At 36.4% G+C, this 21,614-nt stretch overlaps 2 protein-coding genes, 1 non-coding gene and 1 pseudogene across 5 annotated transcripts; 2 read left to right on the top strand and 2 right to left on the bottom strand.

The window, feature by feature from the left end:
* The first annotated feature begins 375 nt into the window (after positions 1-375).
* Positions 376-3,620, top strand: LOC113728167 (NEDD8-specific protease 1-like). 2 transcript variants are annotated; one of them, XM_027252716.2, is made up of 2 exons: positions 376-735; positions 2,703-3,620. In XM_027252716.2, exon 2 carries the CDS (start codon positions 2,740-2,742, stop codon positions 3,397-3,399), a length of 660 nt encoding a protein of 219 aa, XP_027108517.1. In that variant the 5' UTR covers positions 376-735; positions 2,703-2,739; the 3' UTR covers positions 3,400-3,620. The 2 variants fall into 2 exon arrangements, with proteins under 2 accessions (XP_027108517.1, XP_027108510.1); XM_027252709.2 differs by having other exon boundaries at positions 377-735; positions 2,706-3,620.
* Positions 3,621-4,561: 941 nt separating this feature from the next.
* LOC113687381 (U2 spliceosomal RNA) lies at positions 4,562-4,757 on the top strand. Its single transcript, XR_003447748.2, has one exon. It is a non-coding gene; the product is annotated as a U2 spliceosomal RNA (small nuclear RNA).
* Positions 4,758-5,154: 397 nt separating this feature from the next.
* Positions 5,155-9,477, bottom strand: LOC113728162 (arogenate dehydratase 2). Of its 2 annotated transcripts, XM_027252696.2 has the most exons (12): positions 9,118-9,476; positions 8,960-9,027; positions 8,725-8,817; positions 8,062-8,262; positions 7,903-7,983; positions 7,494-7,589; positions 7,323-7,400; positions 7,107-7,196; positions 6,954-7,009; positions 6,723-6,804; positions 6,525-6,600; positions 5,155-5,547 (listed from the first exon to the last, which is right to left on the bottom strand). In XM_027252696.2, exons 1-11 carry the CDS (start codon positions 9,374-9,376, stop codon positions 6,541-6,543), a joined length of 1,164 nt encoding a protein of 387 aa, XP_027108497.2. In that variant the 5' UTR covers positions 9,377-9,476; the 3' UTR covers positions 5,155-5,547; positions 6,525-6,540. The 2 variants fall into 2 exon arrangements, with proteins under 2 accessions (XP_027108497.2, XP_071933448.1); XM_072077347.1 differs by lacking the exons at positions 5,155-5,547; positions 6,525-6,600; positions 6,723-6,804 and having other exon boundaries at positions 6,955-7,031; positions 9,118-9,477.
* Positions 9,478-12,457: 2,980 nt separating this feature from the next.
* Positions 12,458-19,279, bottom strand: LOC113742497 (receptor-like protein 44; annotated as a pseudogene).
* Between the last annotated feature and the right edge of the window lie 2,335 nt (positions 19,280-21,614).

Below are 21,614 nucleotides of genomic sequence, written 5' to 3'. Positions count from 1 at the left end.
ATGTATAATATTAATGTATGTAAATATTTATATAATATATAATATATAACATATATAACATATAAATATATAATTTTCAATTTGTATATTTCAATTTACATATTCAATTTACATATTTCAATTTATATATTTCAATTTATATTATATTATTATAAATTGAAATATATATATTAAATTTGTATATTTGGAGTTGTTTTTGATATAATGTTTGGATATGGGTGTTTTTGGAATTGTTTTTGAAATACACATTTACTGTAGCATTTGGAATGTGAAAAACAATTTTTCAAAAACAGGTGCAAAAATAAGGAATCCAAACGAACCCTCAGGTTCCAAACAGACTCTTATTCATATTCATTCCTTTTCTCCTAATCCTTTCATTTCTCTTCTCAAAAACCAATGTAAACATCGAACACCTTAGCCCTCCGTTTCCTTTCCTTTCCCTCTCATTCCCTCGAAACAAGCAGTGCGTTTGAGCTTCATTTCTATCACAAATTCAAAAAAAAAAAAAACACACAGAAACAAAAGGTGTTTCGCATTCCAAAGCGCGGTTTCGAATTTGGACTCATATAGAAACTCAAATCACTTAACAATTATTTTCTTTCACTTAACAATTGATATCCGTCCTTAAATACTCATCCAACCTGTAGTCCGGGAAGGAAGCTCGCAACCGCCATCCACCGTTGATAACCACCTCTTGCGGCCGATTGTATCACCCAGCTTCTCCCTCTACTTAAGGTAATATATTTCCTTTCTATATTGCTAACAATTTGTGATAAATTATTCCATAGAGAGTGCTAATGTGCATATTTGGAATGATTTTTTTTGGGGTGTAATATGCCTAAAAATTCGGAATATCTGTTGCATCTTTAGATGTGGTGATGGAATTAAGTCCTGCACTTAGTCCTTGGGAGCTCTACTTGATTATTAAAGTTATACGTTTATCTTTAAGACTGGAGATTTTTAGTTGTTTTATTGTCTAGATTATTTGTTATTCGAGTTAAAATTAATTTAGCCATCCATTGATAGTTAATTATGTTGCAGCTAATAAGAAATTGGATTAAGATACTTATTAGTCCTGCTTACTGATGGATGATTCATCATAACCTTGATTAGCGATAGTTTTTTAACTGCTAGTCGTAATACCTTATGTGGAAAATAGCAGTCCTGTTTCCACACTTTCTTATACGCTGGAAAACATATTTAATAATATGGTATTTCGATCATTGGAAAATCAGTATGTGGTGAGCTAAGTATAGTCCTCTTAACAATTTCGAAGCAGCTTCAATATATAATTTTGCAAGAGCGTCTGTCACTTGAACCTACTAATTCATCCTTTCATATATTGATTTGAGGTTGATTTTGTTTCTTGGAATTTCTGAAATTTTTGGTTATAGTTAATCTGGTGACTCCTGGATTTTTTTTTTTTTGTAATTTTTTGTTCTGAGGGGTATCATACTCACCTGAGTTTTGTCTTGTTATTGCTCTGGAAGTGTTTCTGGAAATTGAACGTCAATTGTTGAAATGACTACGTTTCTTTTACCTACCAGGACATGGCCCTGATGGCAGTTGCAGTTTTGTTTGTTTTATGAGCTCAGATAGAGTTGGGGAAAATAGATATTTTTGTTGAGTTGTGCTCGATCAATATCACATGATAAAGAGTAGCTGTTTAACTTAGTTTAGTTATCCAGAGGCCTACAAAGTGCAATACACTATTGAGTGTTCTAATGGTGAACCAGAGCCAGAAATTGCTTCGGTTCGTTTAACGGATACAGTAGCATTTCCCTTTATTGGACAATTTAGAATCCAATTTCGATGGGGGATGACCTAACCATGTAGTTCTTCTGAATGTTGAACTTAAGTGCTAAGCAAAGTTGAGTTAACTAAAGCTAGTGATGACCAGGAGATTAATAGTTTGATCACATGATTAATTTACCTTAAGCATGAATGGAATTGTAAGTGGTTCCACAGGTTTGATTGGAGTTGGATGAATTTTTTGGTAAACAGACACCAAAAGTAGGGAATAAGAGCATACAGGAGAATGTTCACATGTATGATTAATTCTGTTAAGAAAAAATTTGAAAGGCTAAAAAGAGCATACGAAAAATTAAGTTCATGCTTTTCAGATATGTGGAGCACATGCTAACAATAAGCTGCATACATATTGTAGCAGAGTATATGAAGATCATCAAGTTTTGTGGACTTTTGTAATCGATAACGGCAATAATTTGCTAGTCCATTAATGTTAACTCATCCATCAGCAACTACCTATTATGGGTACTTGTGAACAATTTCATAACTTGTGCAATGCCTTTTTGATGGATTGTAGAGGCACTTTCATACTGGTGACAAGCACGGATATCATATTTTCATTTTGGAACCGAAGTTTAATTATACATGTTTGTGTCTGTACTTTTAGTTTCTCCTGCTGTTTCATGAGTTCAGGTCGTCATCGACATATTTGCAAAGGGTTATGGCAACTTTCTCCTTAATTTTGCATGATTTATCATAATTGAATAAATTATGTGATAAGTAATAACTTTACTCTTCATTTTTACGAAAACAATTCAATGATGCGAGACTGCACATTTTGGACCTTGAATACTAAACTATTTACAGTGTACTGCTTTTAAAAAATTCACAAATTCTACTTATCCATCTTATTTGTTAAAGTTCACTTCTGGTGATATCTGATTGCATTTAAGCAGGTGTAGAAGTCTGCATTTTGACCTGGCAAAGGGCATGGCGGATGAAAAGGTTCTCAGCTACAATGATGTCGTACTTAGACAAGCTGATTTGGACATTCTCAGTGGTCCACATTTCCTTAATGATCGCATCATTGAGTTCTATCTTAGTTACCTCAGTTCACGTCGTGCTGCTGAGGACATCCTATTCGTGCCTCCTTCAATTGCCTTTTGGATTAAAGAGTGCCCTGATACTGCGAGCCTTGAGGAATTCCTAAAGCCACTTAATCTTCCCAATAGGGAACTTGTACTGTTTCCTATCAATGATAATATTGACGTAAGTTTTGCTGAGGGTGGGAACCATTGGAGCCTACTTGCTTTCAGGAGAAGTGCTAAGGTTTTCATCCATCACGATAGCAGCTCGAGTTGCATGAACAGTTCCCATGCCAGTCGGCTCTATAGGGCTATTTTTCCTTATATCTCTGATGGCGTTACGTACATGGAGTGTTCTAATACTCCAAAGCAAGCTAATGGTCATGACTGTGGCTTGTATGTTATAGCCTTTGCAAGAGCAATATGCAACTGGTACGAACATACTACACCAAAGGATAAAAAGAGGTGGTGGTTCTCAGATTTGGAGCATATCACTCCATCTGCCATATCTGAGCTGCGTAGTGAGATTCTGGAACTAATCAGAAGTCTAATGGTGAAGCATTAATGTCTGCCTTTCTTGAATTGGCTATTAAAGATGTGATATTTTGCTTGTATACTAATACACAACGCGTGCGGATTTTGATGTAAACTTTTCTCCTGGATCAGATCCAGGTAATGGCCAGCGGTCATGTGTTCTAGAGGTCCAAGCTCTTTGTATTAATGCAGAAACAGCAGTAGCTTATGTGATTCAATTGTTTTAACTTGTTCGATACTTCTAGTTTGTCATGTTATGCTTGTTACGAGCCATTTTTTGGATCTGATATGCCTCATTAAATGTTCAATAATGGATTTTAATTCAGCAATATTTTCTGGCTTAGCAGACTTTATTTTGCAATTGTCGTTGATCTACTTAATTCTTCCTCTACCTCCACCGCTTCAGCAATCTAGTCGGGTTACCTATAGCAAAATTAGCTGCGACACTTTGGGTCCATGCAGTATAGAGTTTTATGTGCAAAAGAAGCTGCATGCTGCTGGTGCAAACCTGCTGCAGAGCAGCAAACGAGGCGAAGAAATTTTAGTTCTCAGGTTTTGGAAGGATCACTCCATCTGCTGTGTCTAGGCGAGTAGCGAGATTCTGGGACTAACAAAAAAGAGTCCAACGGTGAAGTGGTAAAGGTGCTACTAAGACGTACGATCGGGCTTGCACGCTGATTATAACTTTTCTGCCCTAGTTTTTACCCCCCAAAAAGAATTTTTTGTGTCTTGCTTATTGCAATTTTTACTTTCGCATACATTTTCTTCCTCTTGTTCCACTGACTTCGGATTTCAAGTCAGACGCCTATTGCAAATTTGATTTGGTGTTTGGATCTATGCACTATAGGATTCTGTTTTATGTGTAACATGAACTCGACATGCTTGGTTGGAGACTTGAGAGTACTTCTCAGGGTTGAAGACTTTTGGGCTAAAGTCCCATTTATCCCGTAATTATAACAATAAGTTGTTCGTGTTTTATCCATCCGTACCTTCTGAATAACAAATCCTTCTGAAACTTTCACGATTGGATTCTTTTGGCCTTTCTTTTGCTTCCATTCTGTATTTTGCTATGTTGACGGTACAAATTTCCCAGTCAGTCATGTGCTATCGCCAACAAGTCCCACATCGGCTCGGTAAGGAGGACGAGGAGCGTACCAGCACTATAAATACGCTAATCCAACACAAAGGAAAGCATACCTTTCTCGGCCTTTTGGCTAAGATCAAGTGTAGTATCTGTTCTTATCAGTTTAATATCTGATACGTGGGCCATCGGCCCACACGATATTAACTCAATTTTTTAAGGGGGAGGGGCCATCACGGTAGCTTGCTATCGGGCCTCTCGCGCGTCGCCTTGGCGTTACACTACTGCCTTGGCCAGGCGCACCCCACCAAACCTAGTGTAAAATTGCACAATTCATAGTAGGCTATTAAGCAATTCTGTGCAGCTGAATGAATTTAGAGCTCACTGTAAATTTTCTATAGAGGAAACGTATTTCCAGCAAAATCTTCCGCTCTATTTGCATGGAAAAAAAAGAAAAATAGGGTTAGCCTTTTTGATACTTGAAAATCAATTAATTGGTAAACTTGAATCAATCTTTAAGTGCATTCTTGGCTCCTATTATTAAATCATGAAAAACCTTCTAGCCCCGCGTTTGATCTTTGCTTTGGTTCTCTGTTTTGATTGCCTTATAGCGCAATGTCAAAGACACTTTTTTATGGTCAAAGTTGCTGTAAATGTAAGAATCGCGTCGGTAAGAAGTGCAAATTGCATACTTGGAAAACAAAGGGCAGGAAAAATGCCAAATAGGCTAATTTTCTTTCTTTTCATATTTGGATCAATAAAGCCGACAACAAAGAGGAAAAATAGGCCTAAGTGAAAAAGGCACCAAGAAAGGAAACAATATAAGGTGAATACCTGTCTAACAAAGAGATTACAAATAAAGAATTGCCAATTTTTTAAAGAAATAAAAAAGAAACAAAAAAGAAAAGAAAGAAATTTGAGGTGAATTCATCCTTCTGACAAGAAGAGAAAGAATTGCCAAATTTAGCATCCAGCGCATTAACCTCCGGAGGATGACTACATGGACTGCTGCACCAGATACAGATTTTGTAGATGTATCCATGTGAAAGTTCAAGAATCACTCCTGTCTGTATTTGGCGTGCTCGTAAGTTGTATCACCTAAAAGAGAGTTCAATGAGGCCTTAAAGATTGAAAACAATGATGAGAAGTACAAAAAATAAGAGGAGCCTTTTACTGAAAAAAGCCATCATGACAACATCTGTGCACGGAAAGGACTGAACTCTTCCGAAAAGCCCAAACAAAACTGAAGAAGAACTTCCAGAGGAAATGGAAGGATTAACCGAATGTCAGAACACACAGTGCCCAAGGACACGTACTTACAAGCGCATCCAAAATATAAGCAGCAAAAGTAAAAGGCTTTCCATCGTGACAGAGATATTGCAGAATCACAAGTAATGCTTAACCAAATTCCAAGTTCTCGAAAATCGGTCAGTCAGTCAATCAGAGCCCAAGACAGGTACCCATCCAAAAGAGTCTTTTCATTCATCTTCTTTGAAATTATGGAATCTTTATATCTCATCTTCAAAAGGAACCAAATGATGATATTCAAATTATCTTGGCTCTCTCTTAAATATTCCTCTCCCATGACATTGTCATAATATGAAGCTTGCATTTTGCTCAGCATAACCACAAGTGCAAATACTCTTAACTGATAGAAAAGCTTTAGTCTATTATCACATTTACCAGATCTGATCATGCTCAAAAGCCCACAACTAGGCTAATACCCTTTCATTAGAAGTCCCTAGCAAAGCTATCCTCCTTTAAGCAGCAAAGATAATCTTACAACCCTTGCTAAATCTTTTAATTAATCAATCGACTTTTAGCCAAATTGTCCCAGATCATCACCTCTAATCCAAATTGACACTGTTGATTTGATGATATCATGTACTGACTCTTAAGTTTACATGATGACAGACATCTAAGCTTTCTTACCATAGACACAACCAAAGAAGTAGATACGACGAAAATATATCTGCTTTCAGTCACATTAATGGAGCCATATTCACATGTCATTTAGCAAATGACATCAGTGCATTAATCTAATTAATGATATACTTTAACTATTGGAAGAATACCAGGCGGTAAGGTCACTCATGGAGTGCCAGTGTCTGCAGGATAACTACCCAGCACTCTCAAGAACGTAGCAAACTCCTGTAAGGGCATCCAATTTCCATATGAGATCTCCTCAAGAGTACATAACATTCAAGAAAATTTCACTTCAATGTTCTTATCAGACTGAAAACACAGAGCATCAAGTTTGAAGCAAACTGCACCTCTAAATGACCAAGAGCATATTGGGCATTTTGATCAGCCATGGATGCTTCAAAATCAACATAAAAAAGGTAGGGGAAGTTTCTGCATCAGAACAAAACCCGGTATATGAAGATAAGTGCTCTTGAAAGAATGGGACAGGTGCAGATTGGAAGTTGCTATTCACTCATAATCAGCTTTATTGATGCAAAATTGCACTTAAAAAAACTCAATAGGAAACTTATTGGACATACCTAACACTGTCAACAAATGCTCGCAATGCCTGCTTTGGTAAAGGTCGGCTTTCAATCTGGGTTGAGGAGGAAACATCACTAACACCACAAATAGATAAAGTCCACAGCCATGCCCAATAGCCCAATCAAAATTGAAAGAGAACTGGAACTCACCTTAGTAAGGTTGATATTCCTCATAGCAAAAACAGCAAGGGCCTTGAAAAGCTCCCCAGGGCCTTCCTCAAGTGAGAAGACTATACTTGTCTAACAATGAAGAAATATGAACCAATCAAAGGGGTGGAAAGCTGACACTTTTCAGATGCAAAATTAACTTAATTAAGTTATCACATTTTTTCTTTCAATCGATAGTAGGTGTGCAATATTGCTAACCTTAAACGGTTTATCAATGCCAGGAATGATAGGCTCCCTAGCTAACATTAAGAATCGAGTGATGTTATCGGAATCATCCTGGAAGGCAAGGTGCATCAATAAATCAACCCATACATGTTAATCTGGTCTTATAAATAGTCACTCAGAGAACTTTATTTCTCTGTTATCAACCTGTATATCCCGGGCAAGAATATTCAAGCCATAGATCCTAGCAGCGGTCTCACTAGCAACTGCCCCTGCATCTTTGAGTTTGTGGAAAGCAATAAACTGGGGATTGGAGATGTAAAGAAGAGGAGCAATTAAATCAACCAAACAACATCAAGAAAACTTGATTACAGTGTCTAAAACTTAAGAATGCGCAAGATAAACTTTCAGTTGTGTTAATCTAAGACAATCTGAAGCCGATGATCATTTGCAAAAACTTCTGCATTGTTATCAACAGAATTTCTCCGGAATTAAATTCAAGCACTTTCAAGAAGAAAGTAACTGAAACAGTCATCTTATTGAAGATATAGAGCATTTCACTGGTAACATGACTTTAAGCCAACATAGAAGAACAACCAATCTACTGAACAGATACCTTTGCTGCGCCAGCAGTATCATCAACAGCTTCTCGAACAAGGCCCAACTTTGTTAATGTGTTCTCACATTGTGCAAGAGCCTGAAGCATTAGCAAGGATAAAATGAATATAGTAACTAAAGTGTTTGAAAAATCATATTAGCAGGCGAAAAAACATACCTGTGGATGGCTCAGAACCCTCTTAAGTTCTTCAAGGTTAGCATCAGGGTTAGCCAACAAGCAATGTCTGATTGCAAGCTTGACTTCTCCAACAATATGCAACCGGTGTCGAAGTAACAGATCATAATTCCTGTGAATACTCCCTCCTAAAGAATTCTCAATAGGTAAAACTGCTCTATCAACAAGCCACCTTTCAACAGCCTGTAAAAGGACAATATCTGGCAAGATGAGTAAGATCGCATCATTAAGCTACCAAAATATGAGGTTCTGACGCAAACAGTACAGTTTTCAGCGCCATGGCAAAAGACCTACTCCACATTGTTCTAAAATACCTCGTAAAAGTCCTCAAAAAGCAAATTCCTTACAAGAAAACATTTCTTACTTTCAGAGATTTTTGAGCTCATTAGCCCTCTTCAATACCGGTCTTACCTGATTTTCATCTTATCTGGTTAATTATTCATATAATACCAAGCTCTAGATAATTATGCCAACAAATCAAGCTTTCTTCATTACAAGCTAAGAAATACAGCTAGAATGCCAAGTTGCAAGTATTAACACCATGCACTATATATACTAAAAAGAGAATATCACGACGAATCATACTGTCAAGTGAGAAAACAACATACTAACTTTCTTTAGCAAGTAAAAAGCCCAGGAACTTACTTCAAAAGCAGTGTCAAATTGTTCACATGGAACTGCTTCACAGTTCGGGTACGCCTTCTCTGCTGCTGACTCACTGTATGCACCTCGTACACCCTATAAGTAATATATTAAAACCACAAATTATATATATATATATATATATATATATATATATATATATATAAACAAAATAAACTCTACAAACACATATCTAACATATCTACACATCCGTAGATGAAGATCCGAATTAAAGAACCTGATAAGCAACACGTAGACGAGAACCTTCCGTAGCCAAATTCGATAGACTCGCTGAAGTTAAAGGCCCTAAAGATTCACAAAATTCATAAAATAAACTACACCTCCAAAAAACAAAAAAAAAGATGAGGAAAATTAGAAAAGATTAATTATTAGTACTTGGAAGTGAAATGGAGGAGTCTCTGGAATCGTCATCAATCAGTTTCTGCAATTCAATTGCTTTTGCTTGCTTATGGACGCTATCGGGGACTTGATCGCTGCTGCTGCTGATGTTATTGCACGCTTGGCTGTGGATCCTACGCAGCCGTCTTGGGAGATTAATGGTGGAATATGAATCTTGATAGCAATACGAGGTTCTAGGGTTTAGTTTTTGGACAAACGAAGAGCTCACCGGGGATTTTCCGGTGGTGGCCGCCATTGTTGAGCTGTAAAATGAAACGGAGAAGAGCGGGAGCTGGGGGGGTTGGAAAAAGTGACGTGAATTGATTTTTTGGTTGGTAACTTTTTTACTGTTTTGGGTCAAAGGGTGGTGGCTCTTTCTTCTTTTTTTTTTTTTTGGGTAATGGAAAATCGTTCAAGGCGTCCTCACATTTTGCAAAATAAACTTTTTTGTCCCTCATTTTTTAAAGTGTAATTTTATATCACTTATAAATTTATATTAGTCAAATTTGATCCTTACTTGGATTTTTGACTAGTTTTTTATCGGAATCCACCACGTGTCTTGCACGTGATCATTTTTTAGGAGCAAATTTATCAAATCAAATTTCACATAATTTAATTTTTTTCGTTCCTAATATTTTTCAAAATAAATATTTGCGTCTCTCACATTTCAAAAAATAAATTTTTCCATCCTTGACATTTCATAAATGAATTTTTTCATCTCTCATTAATCATGTGTGCGAATAATTTCTTTTTATTTTAAACTCATATATATATATATATATATATATATATATATATATGTATTTGATTTCACCTAAACAGTATAGATAGCATGTAATATATGTGTATTTGATTTCATCTACATCTTTTTGTAGTTGTAGATGAAATTAAATACACATATATTACATGTTATCTATACTGTTCAGGTGAAATCAAATAGACATATATATATATATATAAGTTTTTAAAAATAAGAAAAGATTATCACACACATGATCAATTAGGGAAGAAAATTTTCATTTTGCAAAGTTTGAGGGATGACAAATTCATTTTGTGAAATGTGAGGGACAATGGATCAAATTATGTTTGACAACTTTACCCCTCCAAAAAAAATCATGTGCAAGACACGTGATACATTCCGGCAAAAAATTAGTCGAAAATCTAGATAAGGACCAAAATTGACCAATGTAAATTTGTAAGGGACGTAAAATTACACTTTTAAAAGTAAATGATGAAAAAAACTATTTTACAAAATACGAGGGTTATTTTGAAAGATTTTCCCCTTTGTAATTGTCCGGTTAATTGCACCAGGTTTTGGTGTGAAGGCCATTTTTGTAATTAATGTTACTTTTTTTTTTTTTTTTGGTATGAGGGAAGGGTTATCCATTGGTGGGACAGACCACCATTTGCTTCTTTCAGCATAGAAGATGAAATATTTTTAGGAGTAAGGCAGAGCACGACGGAGAAGTCCACGTACCCATACCCATCTTTTATTTATTTATTTATTTACAACTGTAAAGTTATAATTTGTTTGCTATAGATTGCATATCTCGAAGACTTGAACCGACCTTCCTTCCTTCAAGCGCTAGCATGAAAATTTTGATCATAATCAAGACTACAAGACTCATATCTCGAAGCGCTAGCATGGTCTCGTGCATTATATTTAAAAAAAATATATTATAATACGCATTTCAAAAGCAATATCGAAATTTTTTTTTCGGGTCTGAGGGGACATCTCGCCTTCCAAAAGCAATAATATCAAGTTTGAAGTTAAAAAAAAAAACTGATTGAGTAAACTCTCAAGTCTCAATCGAATTTTTATTTTTTAAAATTTAACACATCATTACAAACATATATAAGTACTGCAACTACTACTCTGTATTTTGTAGTACTCCATATTTGTATTTTTTTTTCTCTTTTTTTTTTTAATGACAAGAAAATTTCATTACTAAATTTGTTGGATATTGTCTAGCATCGTCAATTGACAAACAAACAGAGACATAAATTTGGGCGTTTTGTTTTTCAGATAAAGAACAAAACAGAAAAGATTTTTGGAAAAACAGGAGAGAGAGAGAAGTTGGCCGACAGGAAGTTGGTTTTGAGGTACTGTTCAATTCTCCGAAGTTCGCTCGGTTGTCAATCAGAACAGTCACGCACACTCCCAAGATTCTAAGTTGGTGGCCCAACAGACTGAAGTTGTTTCGAATTCTTTTGGCTTTGGAGTTGTTGAACGCTTGTAAAGTATTTGTCCACTTTTCATTTTCATTTTGAAATGTTTTAAAATATTTGTTTTGATTAGAAAGTTAAATAATTTTTTAATCTTTTTTTTCTTCCTAATTATATGCATATTATTATTTAAATTTATGAGAACAAAATTGAAAAAAGAAGTACAAATGTCATAATCAAACCATTATTCTTAAAAAGTTGAATTTCTCAAATATGATCGAATAAATGGGACGGAAGAATAGTAAATATTAGGCAAAGAAAAATCTTCTTGGTCACTATGGTCATGCAAAAGAATTTTAAATGAAAAAGAATGAATCGATGGGAAGACTGACAATTGATGCTGTAATTTATTTATGTATTTTTTCTTTTTTTTTTGGGACTTTTCAAAACGACAAGAGTAGATATATTTTTTAGGGCAAATTATCCGATTGACCCTTGAACTCTTTATCTAGATAAAAATAAGCCCCTCATCTATTTTTTGCTGACTTTAAACCCTCGAACTTGTAAAACTAGACACCCACGACCCTCTTAGACAGTTTCTCCAGTTTGGCAACCGGAAGGCTAATTCACACGAATGCTAGTGTACTTCTTCAAAGGGTTTTTTTGTCTGCATTTTCTAAGCAAAAAGAAACAATTCCTCTTTCTTCCCTCCATTTCTGCAAAACCCTCGTTGCCGCCGCTTTCTCTCTCCTCATTCTCTGCAGGAGAGTGATACCACCGCTCTTAGGAATCTCCCCACTAGCAAAGTCATAGCTATTCCTTCAACTGCCAAATTCTCCCCCACTCTGGACACCAGTCCTATCACAATTAGCCGCTAAAACACTATTCTCGTCCAAACCTTCCAGTGGAAATGCCATTGCAGTCGCTGGTCTCGGCGAGACCGCCATAATTGTCTCCGGGGGACAATTCCGCAGCCAGCACCGTCACAATCATCGCCACTAAAATTTACTACTACAGCTAACCTACTACCAATCCTAACACCATCTCCCTAAACATACCTATAAGTTCTATCCAATCCTATCCAGCCATTGATTCTTAGTGGCAGCTCCATTAATAATATATTTTTTTAACAAAAAGAATAATTCAAGAAAGAACAAAAAAAGAGGTTGAATCAGTAATCCAGCATGAGTTGACTAATTTTGCCTTCTTTAGCTGCCATTTTCTGCTCCGAAATTTTCAACCATACGCAAATAGCTGTAAAGCTTATCACCAGACTCAACAACCCACTTCCTAATCCGATCCCCACAATGCCCAGAACCGATAGCCCTTTGCTCCTCATCGGTGGCAATGGGTACTCGTATAGATCCTTATTCCCCTCGTAGGAGCTCGCATCAAACCTCAACAGGTTCCCACTCCTATTTCCTAAGGACAGGGGTATCGGACCCGACAACTTGTTATTCGAAACATCGAAAACCGAGAGGCGGACCGGCAATCCTAGCTGCTGAGGGATGAGCTCGGAAAGTTGGTTATCGTGGAGATCGATCACATTAAGGTAGGCACAGAGAGTGAGCTGTTAAGGGATTGGGCCGGAAAGGCGGTTAGATGAGAGGTTCAGGACAGCAAGATTGACGAGGTATTGGAGGTCATGGGAGATGGGGTCGAAGATGGCATTGGAGGAGAGGTCGAGTGCTTGGAGATTAGTACAGCTGGAGATATTGGGGGAGATGGAGCCTTTTAGGGAGAGGTTGGAGAGAGAGAGTTTGTAAATCCGGCCATTGTTGCAGGTGACGCCTTGGAGGATGGGGGTGAAGCCTTGGCAAGAGTTACCGAAGGTAGCTTTGCTCCAGTTTTGGAGGTTCTTTAATGGGTCTTGAAGGGATTCACTGAGGCGGGTTAAGCATAACTCATCGTTTGGATCTGGCTCTGATGGTGGGAGTAAGGATCTCCGGATTAAAGCATAGTTGTTCCCTTTTGCTTAGAAAATGCGGACAAAAAAGCCCTTTGAAGAAGCACACTGACATTCGTGTGAATTGGTTTTCCGGTTGCAAAATCGGAGAAACTGGCTAAAAGGGTCACATGTGTCCAGTTTTACAAGTTTGAGGGTTTAAAGTAAGCAAAAAATAGATGAGGGGCTTATTTTTCTCTAGACAAAAAGTTCAAGGCCCAATTGGATAATTTGCCCTATTTTTTATGTACTGCAACATATACTACCAATCTCTACTGAATAATTATTTAGAGTAAAATTTTGATGTATGAAACATGCTAACACAATCAATCGTGAGAAATATATACAAGCACATAATTACAGGAAGCCAAAAATACAAGATTGGTTTTAATAATAAAATTCACAACAAGTGCAAATACTTTAACTCGGTTTGTTGATTAAATTCTGATTTTCTGATTAAATGTGCTCTCCCCAATCAAAATATATTCAAGAACTATGGCCCCGTCTGGCAAGTGAATTTTTTGAGTGTTTGTCTAAAATTTTACTGTATTTTATTGTAAAAGTTTTTTAAAAAAAATTTTTGAAGTGTTTTTTTTAATATTTTGAAATGTATAGTTCAAAAATTCAAAAAGTTTTTTGAGGTTAACATAGCTAAAATTTTTAAAAAATTTAGCAAAAAATTTGTCTGCCAAACAAGGCCTATAATTTAACCCAATCATTTGGACTGGCGGACTACAAGGGGCAGGATCTTGATTGGGCTATCGTCCAAGACTCTGAAATTATACTTTTCTGTCTGACCCTTGTCCTGCTCCACGTCAACTAGATAGCCTGTCTCGTTGTCTTGGGTGTTTATTGTTGGGCTGACATGGTGACTGAACTTGATAAGAATGGGCCATTTTTTTTCTGTTTGGTAAGGTTTTCCAGGCAAATGCATTGGTTTCAACAAAATAAAACTTTGTCATGTTAAGCGATGAACCAACATGTTCTAGGGTGGGATGCGGTTTAGGGGAGGGGGAAGGAATTAGAACCCAAGATTACAAAGTTTTAGAATCTCAATCTTAATCATTAGATCAATACTTCTTCAACAAAAATTGTCTAGTTCTAATCGAGATAAATTGCCTTTTTTTTTGGTAGCTTCCCAGTAGATTAAACATCATTTTCTCGTTCGCCACTTCTAGAATTTTAGCTCAAAACATCATCACAACACATCAAAACCTTTTACTCGTTGCACCTTTCTTAAGTGTCAACAAAATAAAACTTTGTCATGTTACTCAAAAATTCAAGCGATGAACTAACACATTCTAGGGACGGATGCGGTTTAAAAAGCGAGGAGAGGGAAAAAGTGGAATTAGAACCCAAGATTACTAAGTTTTAGAATCTCAATCTTAATCACTAGATCAATACGTCTTCAACAAAAATTGTCTAGTTCTAATCGAGATAAATTGCCTTTTTTATTTTTATTTTTTTGTAGTTTCCCAGCAGAATAAACATCATTATTTTCTGGTTCGCCACTTCTAGAATTTTAGCTCAAAACATCATCACAACACATCAAAACCTTTTACTTGTTGCACCTTAGCATTTAGGAGAAGATGTCCTCAAGGACTGAAAGAGACAGAATTTTGTCGGGCTCGTACATCATCATCAATATCAATATTATTATTATTATTACTCCATTTCATTATCTGGAAACTGTTTAGTTGGAAGAAGTTCGGGTCACGCGACGAGCGAGGCTGCATATAGAAGAAGATGTCCTGCAATTGCAATTGAATTGTTTGATTCGAAAGAGCCATCCCTAATCTGAGGCGTATGTATGTGCTAATGTGCACCGTGCAGTCAGATGGCCGCTCTTCTAGACAAGATGGCCGAAGTCGCCAGACCTGACGAAAGTCGGAAAACTCCAAGAACGGGAGCCAGGAATAGCAAACCTTAATGCGGACAAATTGGATACCATTACCAACTCCGTTCTGCGCCACAATTTCTTTGTTTTCACGTCTTTTCAATGACTCATGGCGATTAATGTTAGTAGTTGAGTTGAGTATGCATATGTACGTGCGACAATCATCAAGTTTCGACTCGGTGAACACCAAGAAAAAAGGTTTACTAAATTCCTTTCTGAGGAGTGGGTTCGAAATTTGAACTCCGCTCGTAGCGAAAAAAATTCAAACGAAGTGTCAGACCATTTCTTTGATATAGCCGGATCTGCATACCTACTAGCTTAGGATAAATTAGATCATAATAATGTTATCGTTGCGTTGCGATAGAAGAGAAAAAAAAAAAAGAAAAAAGAAAAAAGAGTACGTATGTAGAGCGATGGAAGTAAAAGCAAGTGAGCAACTCATTCACGGCTGAGTCGGAGCAGTTTGGTCACATGCGAAAATGTTTTTAACAGAATCTTGCACTACTAAGACAAACGCGTTATAACGTATGAGCTACTGCAATAAACCACGTTATCATACTTCTCCATCTTCATGACTATGTAATAGTTTGTTGCGATATTTTGTTCATATTCCTAAACGACAATGACAAGCTCTAAGACAGCCTTTTTTTTTTTTTTGGGGGGGGGGGGGGGGGGGGGGGGGAAGGATCACAGCGTTTTAATTAGAACAAAACTGTTTAGTTTAATTAGAAAACTCACAGATATTTTATTCCATAGAATGTGTACGATCCAAAGATTTCTTTTTCTTCATGTATGTTTGGTTGGCTGGAATTAATACCGACACTTTTTTTTTTTCTTGCATTTTATGCCTAGTAAAAAGTTTACTTAGTGATTTTGAAGGAAAAAGGTCAGTTAGTTATACACAAAGTTTCAATGCCAACTACTAGCTTGCTATAATCTCTCTCAATTTTTTCTTGATAGCAAAAAAGAAAAAATCTTCAATTGTAGTTTTCGGTGGAAAATTTTTATATTTTTTAATTTTTTTTTACCTCACGTACATTAAATCGCTACGATATATATATATATATATATATATATTTTGGTTGCAAAAACTTATAAATTTTTTAGCAATCCAAATGGTCTTGGTTTATCTCACTTCCCCCCCCCCCCCCCCCCCCCCCCCCCCCCCTCACCACAAACAACAACTTTATAAGGAGTTCAGTTACATTTCTTCGTTCATGTTTTGTTGTCTTCGTTCGAAACGAAACGCGTGCGTGCATACAGTAGCCATCGCACGTCGCCTAATCAACGTACGAAACTTGGGATTTTATTACTGGTGTTTAGATCGAAACGGACTTCATACGTCGAAGGATGGATTCATTAAATAATACTACTACTCTACATCTTAACCTCGCATGAAAATCTCACAGCAGCCCATCCATCGAACTTGGGATGCTTCTTTCGCTTGGCTGATGCCATTGGCAATTTGGCACCAGATTCGAGAGATTGTATGTATCACGTGACCTTCCTCTTATTTCATTCTCTCTCACGTGACTCATTAAAACACGACTTTTTGATTTTAAATGTATTCATAAGACGGAATCATTTGTGTTTTGCTTAAAAACTCGTTTGAATTGCCATTTTTTTAATTTTTTATTTAAATAAAAAAAAAAACTCGAAATGGGAGTGCTACTGGTCAATTTTGTTTATTCTTAGTGTGGGGTTAGGAAATGGGAGTGCTGCGTTATACTACAACACAAGTGAAGATTATCCTTTACTTCAGAAGGTAGAGAAACTGGAAATGGAGGGTGGACCCACCACTAAGACAAGGATGATGAGGATCGATTTGATGGTGTTTCCCCCTCCTCGAAAACTTCATATATTCGTCAGCTGGCCGCATTTCACATGCCACGTGTCCATTCCAAAATTTGGAAATAGAAGCAATGGCCCCACCACAGCACCGACCGGCCACTAGGCCGTGTCCCGCCTCGTCTTCTCCATCTGCTTGCCCAGGCGGAGCAGCTGCCCGTTCGCCTTCTCCTTCCCCCGCTTTCGACTTTCTTGTTGGAGTAATTAAAAAACTCGGGAACTTTTGGTCATTTGGTGGCTTGGCCTGGAAATTAAAAGGAAAAGGAGAACAATACGTGCAGGAAATAGATGAAAATATACTTATTTGTTTTTGTTCGAGGGAGTTATAGGTATCTAATTTTGAATTTTACATTTTGTATCAATTAGAGATATAATAATGATTACAAAAAAAAAAAAGATTAGTTGTCAACGATAGAGATAGAATAAATTAGTTATCATTTTGTTTTTTTGTCTAAAAAGCTATATATCATCATAACTAGAGTGAAATATGGAAGATATTTTTACCAAGCTCGTTTCTTTTTAAACAGTTTTCAGTCATAAACGGTTCTTGTGAGTATACAAAAAATGTAAAATTAATTTGATGGATTTTAAAATTGAAAATATATAGTACAGTTTAAGGTTTTCTTAAACGATTAATTTTGTACAGCCTGACAGTGTATATATATTACTTATATCCTTGAATGCGTATCACATGCATAAAAAGTAAGGTTCAAGTTCAAATTTGGATTAAACGACATGCATTTTTAAGGGTGACTACATTTCTTGAAAACCATTTACACAAGTAGTGTGACTATTGAGTTTATGCATGAAAGTTTTACTTAAACTTTGCCACCAAGTTGTAGATTGGAATGTGAAAGTTTTGGCGAGGACCCTAAAATAGAAAGAGTTCCATCAAGAAAATATATTCATAGTTTTTCTTTCCCGACGAGAAATGCTTAGTGTTAGCGAAAGTAAAAACCTTGGCTTCCAATTTTTTTTTTTTTTTTTTTTTAATTTTTTGAGGCCAACTCTATATATAGTCTGTATTTTCTTCTTAGAACTTGGTAGTGGCACGATCTTAGAATTTTGGTATCCTTTGTGTATTCCTTCGATCATCATACTGTCAATGAACAGGAAATCAATCAAGTACATTAAACTACGAAGAAAAAAAAAAACAATTTTTCTAGCCTGCTTAAGTTTATGTAAAGCATGCATGCTGATTAAGAAGAATCAAGGCTCACAGAGAGTACTTATCTAGAATTTTGTGAAAGGTTAAAAAGATCTTTCTTGTGCCTTGAGTATGTTAAACAATTTGCTTAACCAAGAATAGTCCATTGTTACTTAACAATAAATATTCTTTGTTTACGTCTTATTTTGGTAATTAATATAATCCATTCACTTTGAATACCATATCTGTTAAGTATTCCTTTCACATTAATCAGTCATTTTAAATAAGTTGATTTTGGTCGAGACATGTCAAGGCATGCGCCAACAACCAATCTCTCTCTCTCTCTCTTCTTTGTCTTTTTTTTTTTCCTCTTCCTTAGAGGGATAGCTTGTTTTACAATGAAGTTAAGCATAATTGACAGGGCGACAAGATTTTGGCATAATTAAGTAGTAGTTGCTCAGAGGTCAAAAAGCAACACTACTGTCTCTGTGCTTAATTGGTCCTTCAATTCGAGTCTTAACTGTCTCAGTCGCTTTTGATTCTTTGAGGATAAACCTTTTCTGCAGAATGGTGCGATACAGTAGTGATGCAAATAAACAGTTCTGGCATGTGAAAACCATCCAGTTTGCCTCTTTTTTTTTTTTTTTGTGTGTATTGTTGCTTCCTTGCTTATATTCGGCATGCATGTAAAAATGTTTTTTGTTGTTTTTTATTTCCGGCAAACCAACGAAGAAAACCCTTTGTTCAGATCCATAATAAATTAAGCAAACTTCACAGCTGCACGTTATTGTCCCTGCAAAAAAAAGCAGTTCCAAGTTCGTCGCCTCTCATAGGCCAATTAATCTAAAACCACTGATTAATTATCCGAGCCACACTTGCTAGTTGCAACGCACGGTAAGGATGAGAATTCTTGATGCTGAAGCAATTAGCTAGCCGGGAAATTTTTATCAGATTCCCTTTTATCCTTGTGCAACTAATATACATTGCGAAGCCTGTAGCATCAAGATGGAAATATCTGACTTTTCTGCGTCCCCATCGAGGAGGGCTCAGACTTCTTCTTTAGGGCAAGCAAGATGCATGATTTGTTTCCTGGCATGCATTTGGCCGTCATTTTACCATTGCTTGTGAAAAATGGCAGCAGCAATGCCCTCCTCATCGGTTCACCAATGCATCCATTTGAACCGAATTTTAAGAACCTATGCATGCAGATTGCCCTGAAGAAGTATCGTAGGACTACGTACTAGCTAGTATTGGCATTTCCAAGAAAGGAAAGGGGAAGACAGCATCCTCTCAGCATTTCAAAAATACATACTATAGTACGTACTATCTCTTTCACAAAAAAGATCAACGTTTCCCTTCAAGCTTGTCAACAAAAATTTCATTTTAAGACTACCAAATTTTGGCCCCATTACGGGAAAATAAATATATATATATTGGCCCCATCATGGAATTCTGATTCCCCAGTTGTCAACACTCAAGGAACCATTCCATTTCAATTCTCTCAAAGAGTCAAGATTCCTTAGTAGATTCGAGGTTCTACCTAACATGTCACTAACTAAGGAAATTGCCCGGTGTTATTCCCATACACACGGAAAAACACGATCGATATATTCCCAACAGATGTCTCTGCTCAATTGGATTTAGCCACTTGTTTTGATTTTTTCTAAAAAAAAATATTTTTTTGGGATATTCCTGTAGCTGGCTAGCCCACCAATTTTTGTATCAATCTTGTTATCCAAAATGTACACAATGTTGTACTACCTCACGAGGGTTTTTTATTTTTTTTTCATTTTTTGATGAATTATTAAACCTTATATTAATTTAAAGGGTGTGTTTATGATTCAATAAAAATATTTCACCATCCAAACAAACAAACGCCTTTGTTTTGTTTGAGCGGCCACACCAATTCTGGAGATGGAACCATAACTATGTATAAGGGCTTTGATGTCCCAACATTTGGACAATTCAATCTTTTGGAAACTTGAAAACAGGAAAGCGTGAGGCCCTCACGCTTTGAAGTTTGAATAGATAAAAATCCTAGAAGGTTCATCACCGTGTTTACATTGGTAAAACTAAAACCGATGTTTACACTGCTTTAATTGTGGGGATTGTGTTCTTCTGAGCCGTAGATTCTGTACAAGCAGAAGCGAAGTGGGGGCAGTGCACAGTGCAGATTCTTTTCTTCACAGTCGCTGCTATCAAAACCACCACCTTGTGATTGTGTGTTTCTGGCACGGTTTCCTATTTCTCTTTCACTTTGCCATCAGTTGCGTTCGTTTGACTGATTAGCTTTGACCAGTCAACCCAAAATTCCCATGATACAACGGGGACCCGCAGGTTAACACACATGGGTCCACCCATACTTGAAACCAAAAGTGCGTTTTTTGCCACATCAATTTTTTTTTTTTTTTTTAGAAAAAAAACTACACCAACCCTTTAAATTATGTCCTCAAGCCTTGTTGAATTAGGGGAGAAAATATTAAAAAAAAAGAGAATATAACTCTTTTTTTTTTTTTTTTTAAAGTAAGCTCTTGAAGAATTACATGCAAGTAAATTGACAATTAACATGTCCCGACTCCTAATCCTATGTTTAATTATTTGGAGTTGAAGTCCAAAACTCAAATTGCTGCTTCACCAAAATTGCCCTTTTGTTGTGGAGTAGTATTTCTTTTGATTCGTGCTGTCGTCCTAGCAACAGCATAATAGGGTCTTGTCTTCGATCTTGTGACGTACGTATTAGTAGTAAACCTATATATATATATATATGTGCTAGGTGCTAAGTTCTTGAGCTGATTTAACGTTACACTTTTATTCTTCCATAGGTGATAGGAGCATGATTAGGTTTCTGATTTGTTGAAAAAACGAAGGAGGCCAAAAAAAAAAAAAAAAATTCAAAAGGCAGTTTCAGTGTCATAGGATCCGGATATAATCTCAGTGGATTCAATCATTGTTCGTTTATGATATGTGCCCCCTGCAGATTATGACAGGTTAGAATATTTGCTGCGGAGCATTGATTTTCCCACCACTCCAAGAATCTTGGTTCCTAAAATGGTAAATATTGGAAAGGAAAAGAGGAAAGCTCGTCAAAGACTCAAGTATTATCCAATGTACAACTAATACATTGTCTATCTTTTTTTGATTGGATGATCATGGTTTTAGTGGATTGCATGTGTCGTTAATTTGTTATCTTCGTGGATAAGAAATTGTCCGTGCAATCATGCGTGTTTCATCACCGATCCAGCGTCCGGATTAGTCTTTAAGTAGTATCAAATAATTAAGGGCAAATTGGAGATCCAGAAAATTTTGATAGTAATTAGGAAGCGCGACGCATGATTACGAGTCTAATTATTTACACAAGCCGTAGTGGTTAAATGAGGCACAATGAACCATGCATATACGTAGTTCTTCTTCTTTTTTAGTGCCCAATTCCTCAATGAGCCATTCCATTTTAATGTATGTGTTTCCTCAATGATATAGTAATTATTATACAT

The sequence above is a fragment of the Coffea arabica genome, chromosome 1c (genome assembly GCF_036785885.1).
Source record: "Coffea arabica cultivar ET-39 chromosome 1c, Coffea Arabica ET-39 HiFi, whole genome shotgun sequence".
NCBI lineage: Eukaryota > Viridiplantae > Streptophyta > Magnoliopsida > Gentianales > Rubiaceae > Coffea > Coffea arabica.
This window is presented reverse-complemented; position numbering and strand designations above follow the sequence as displayed.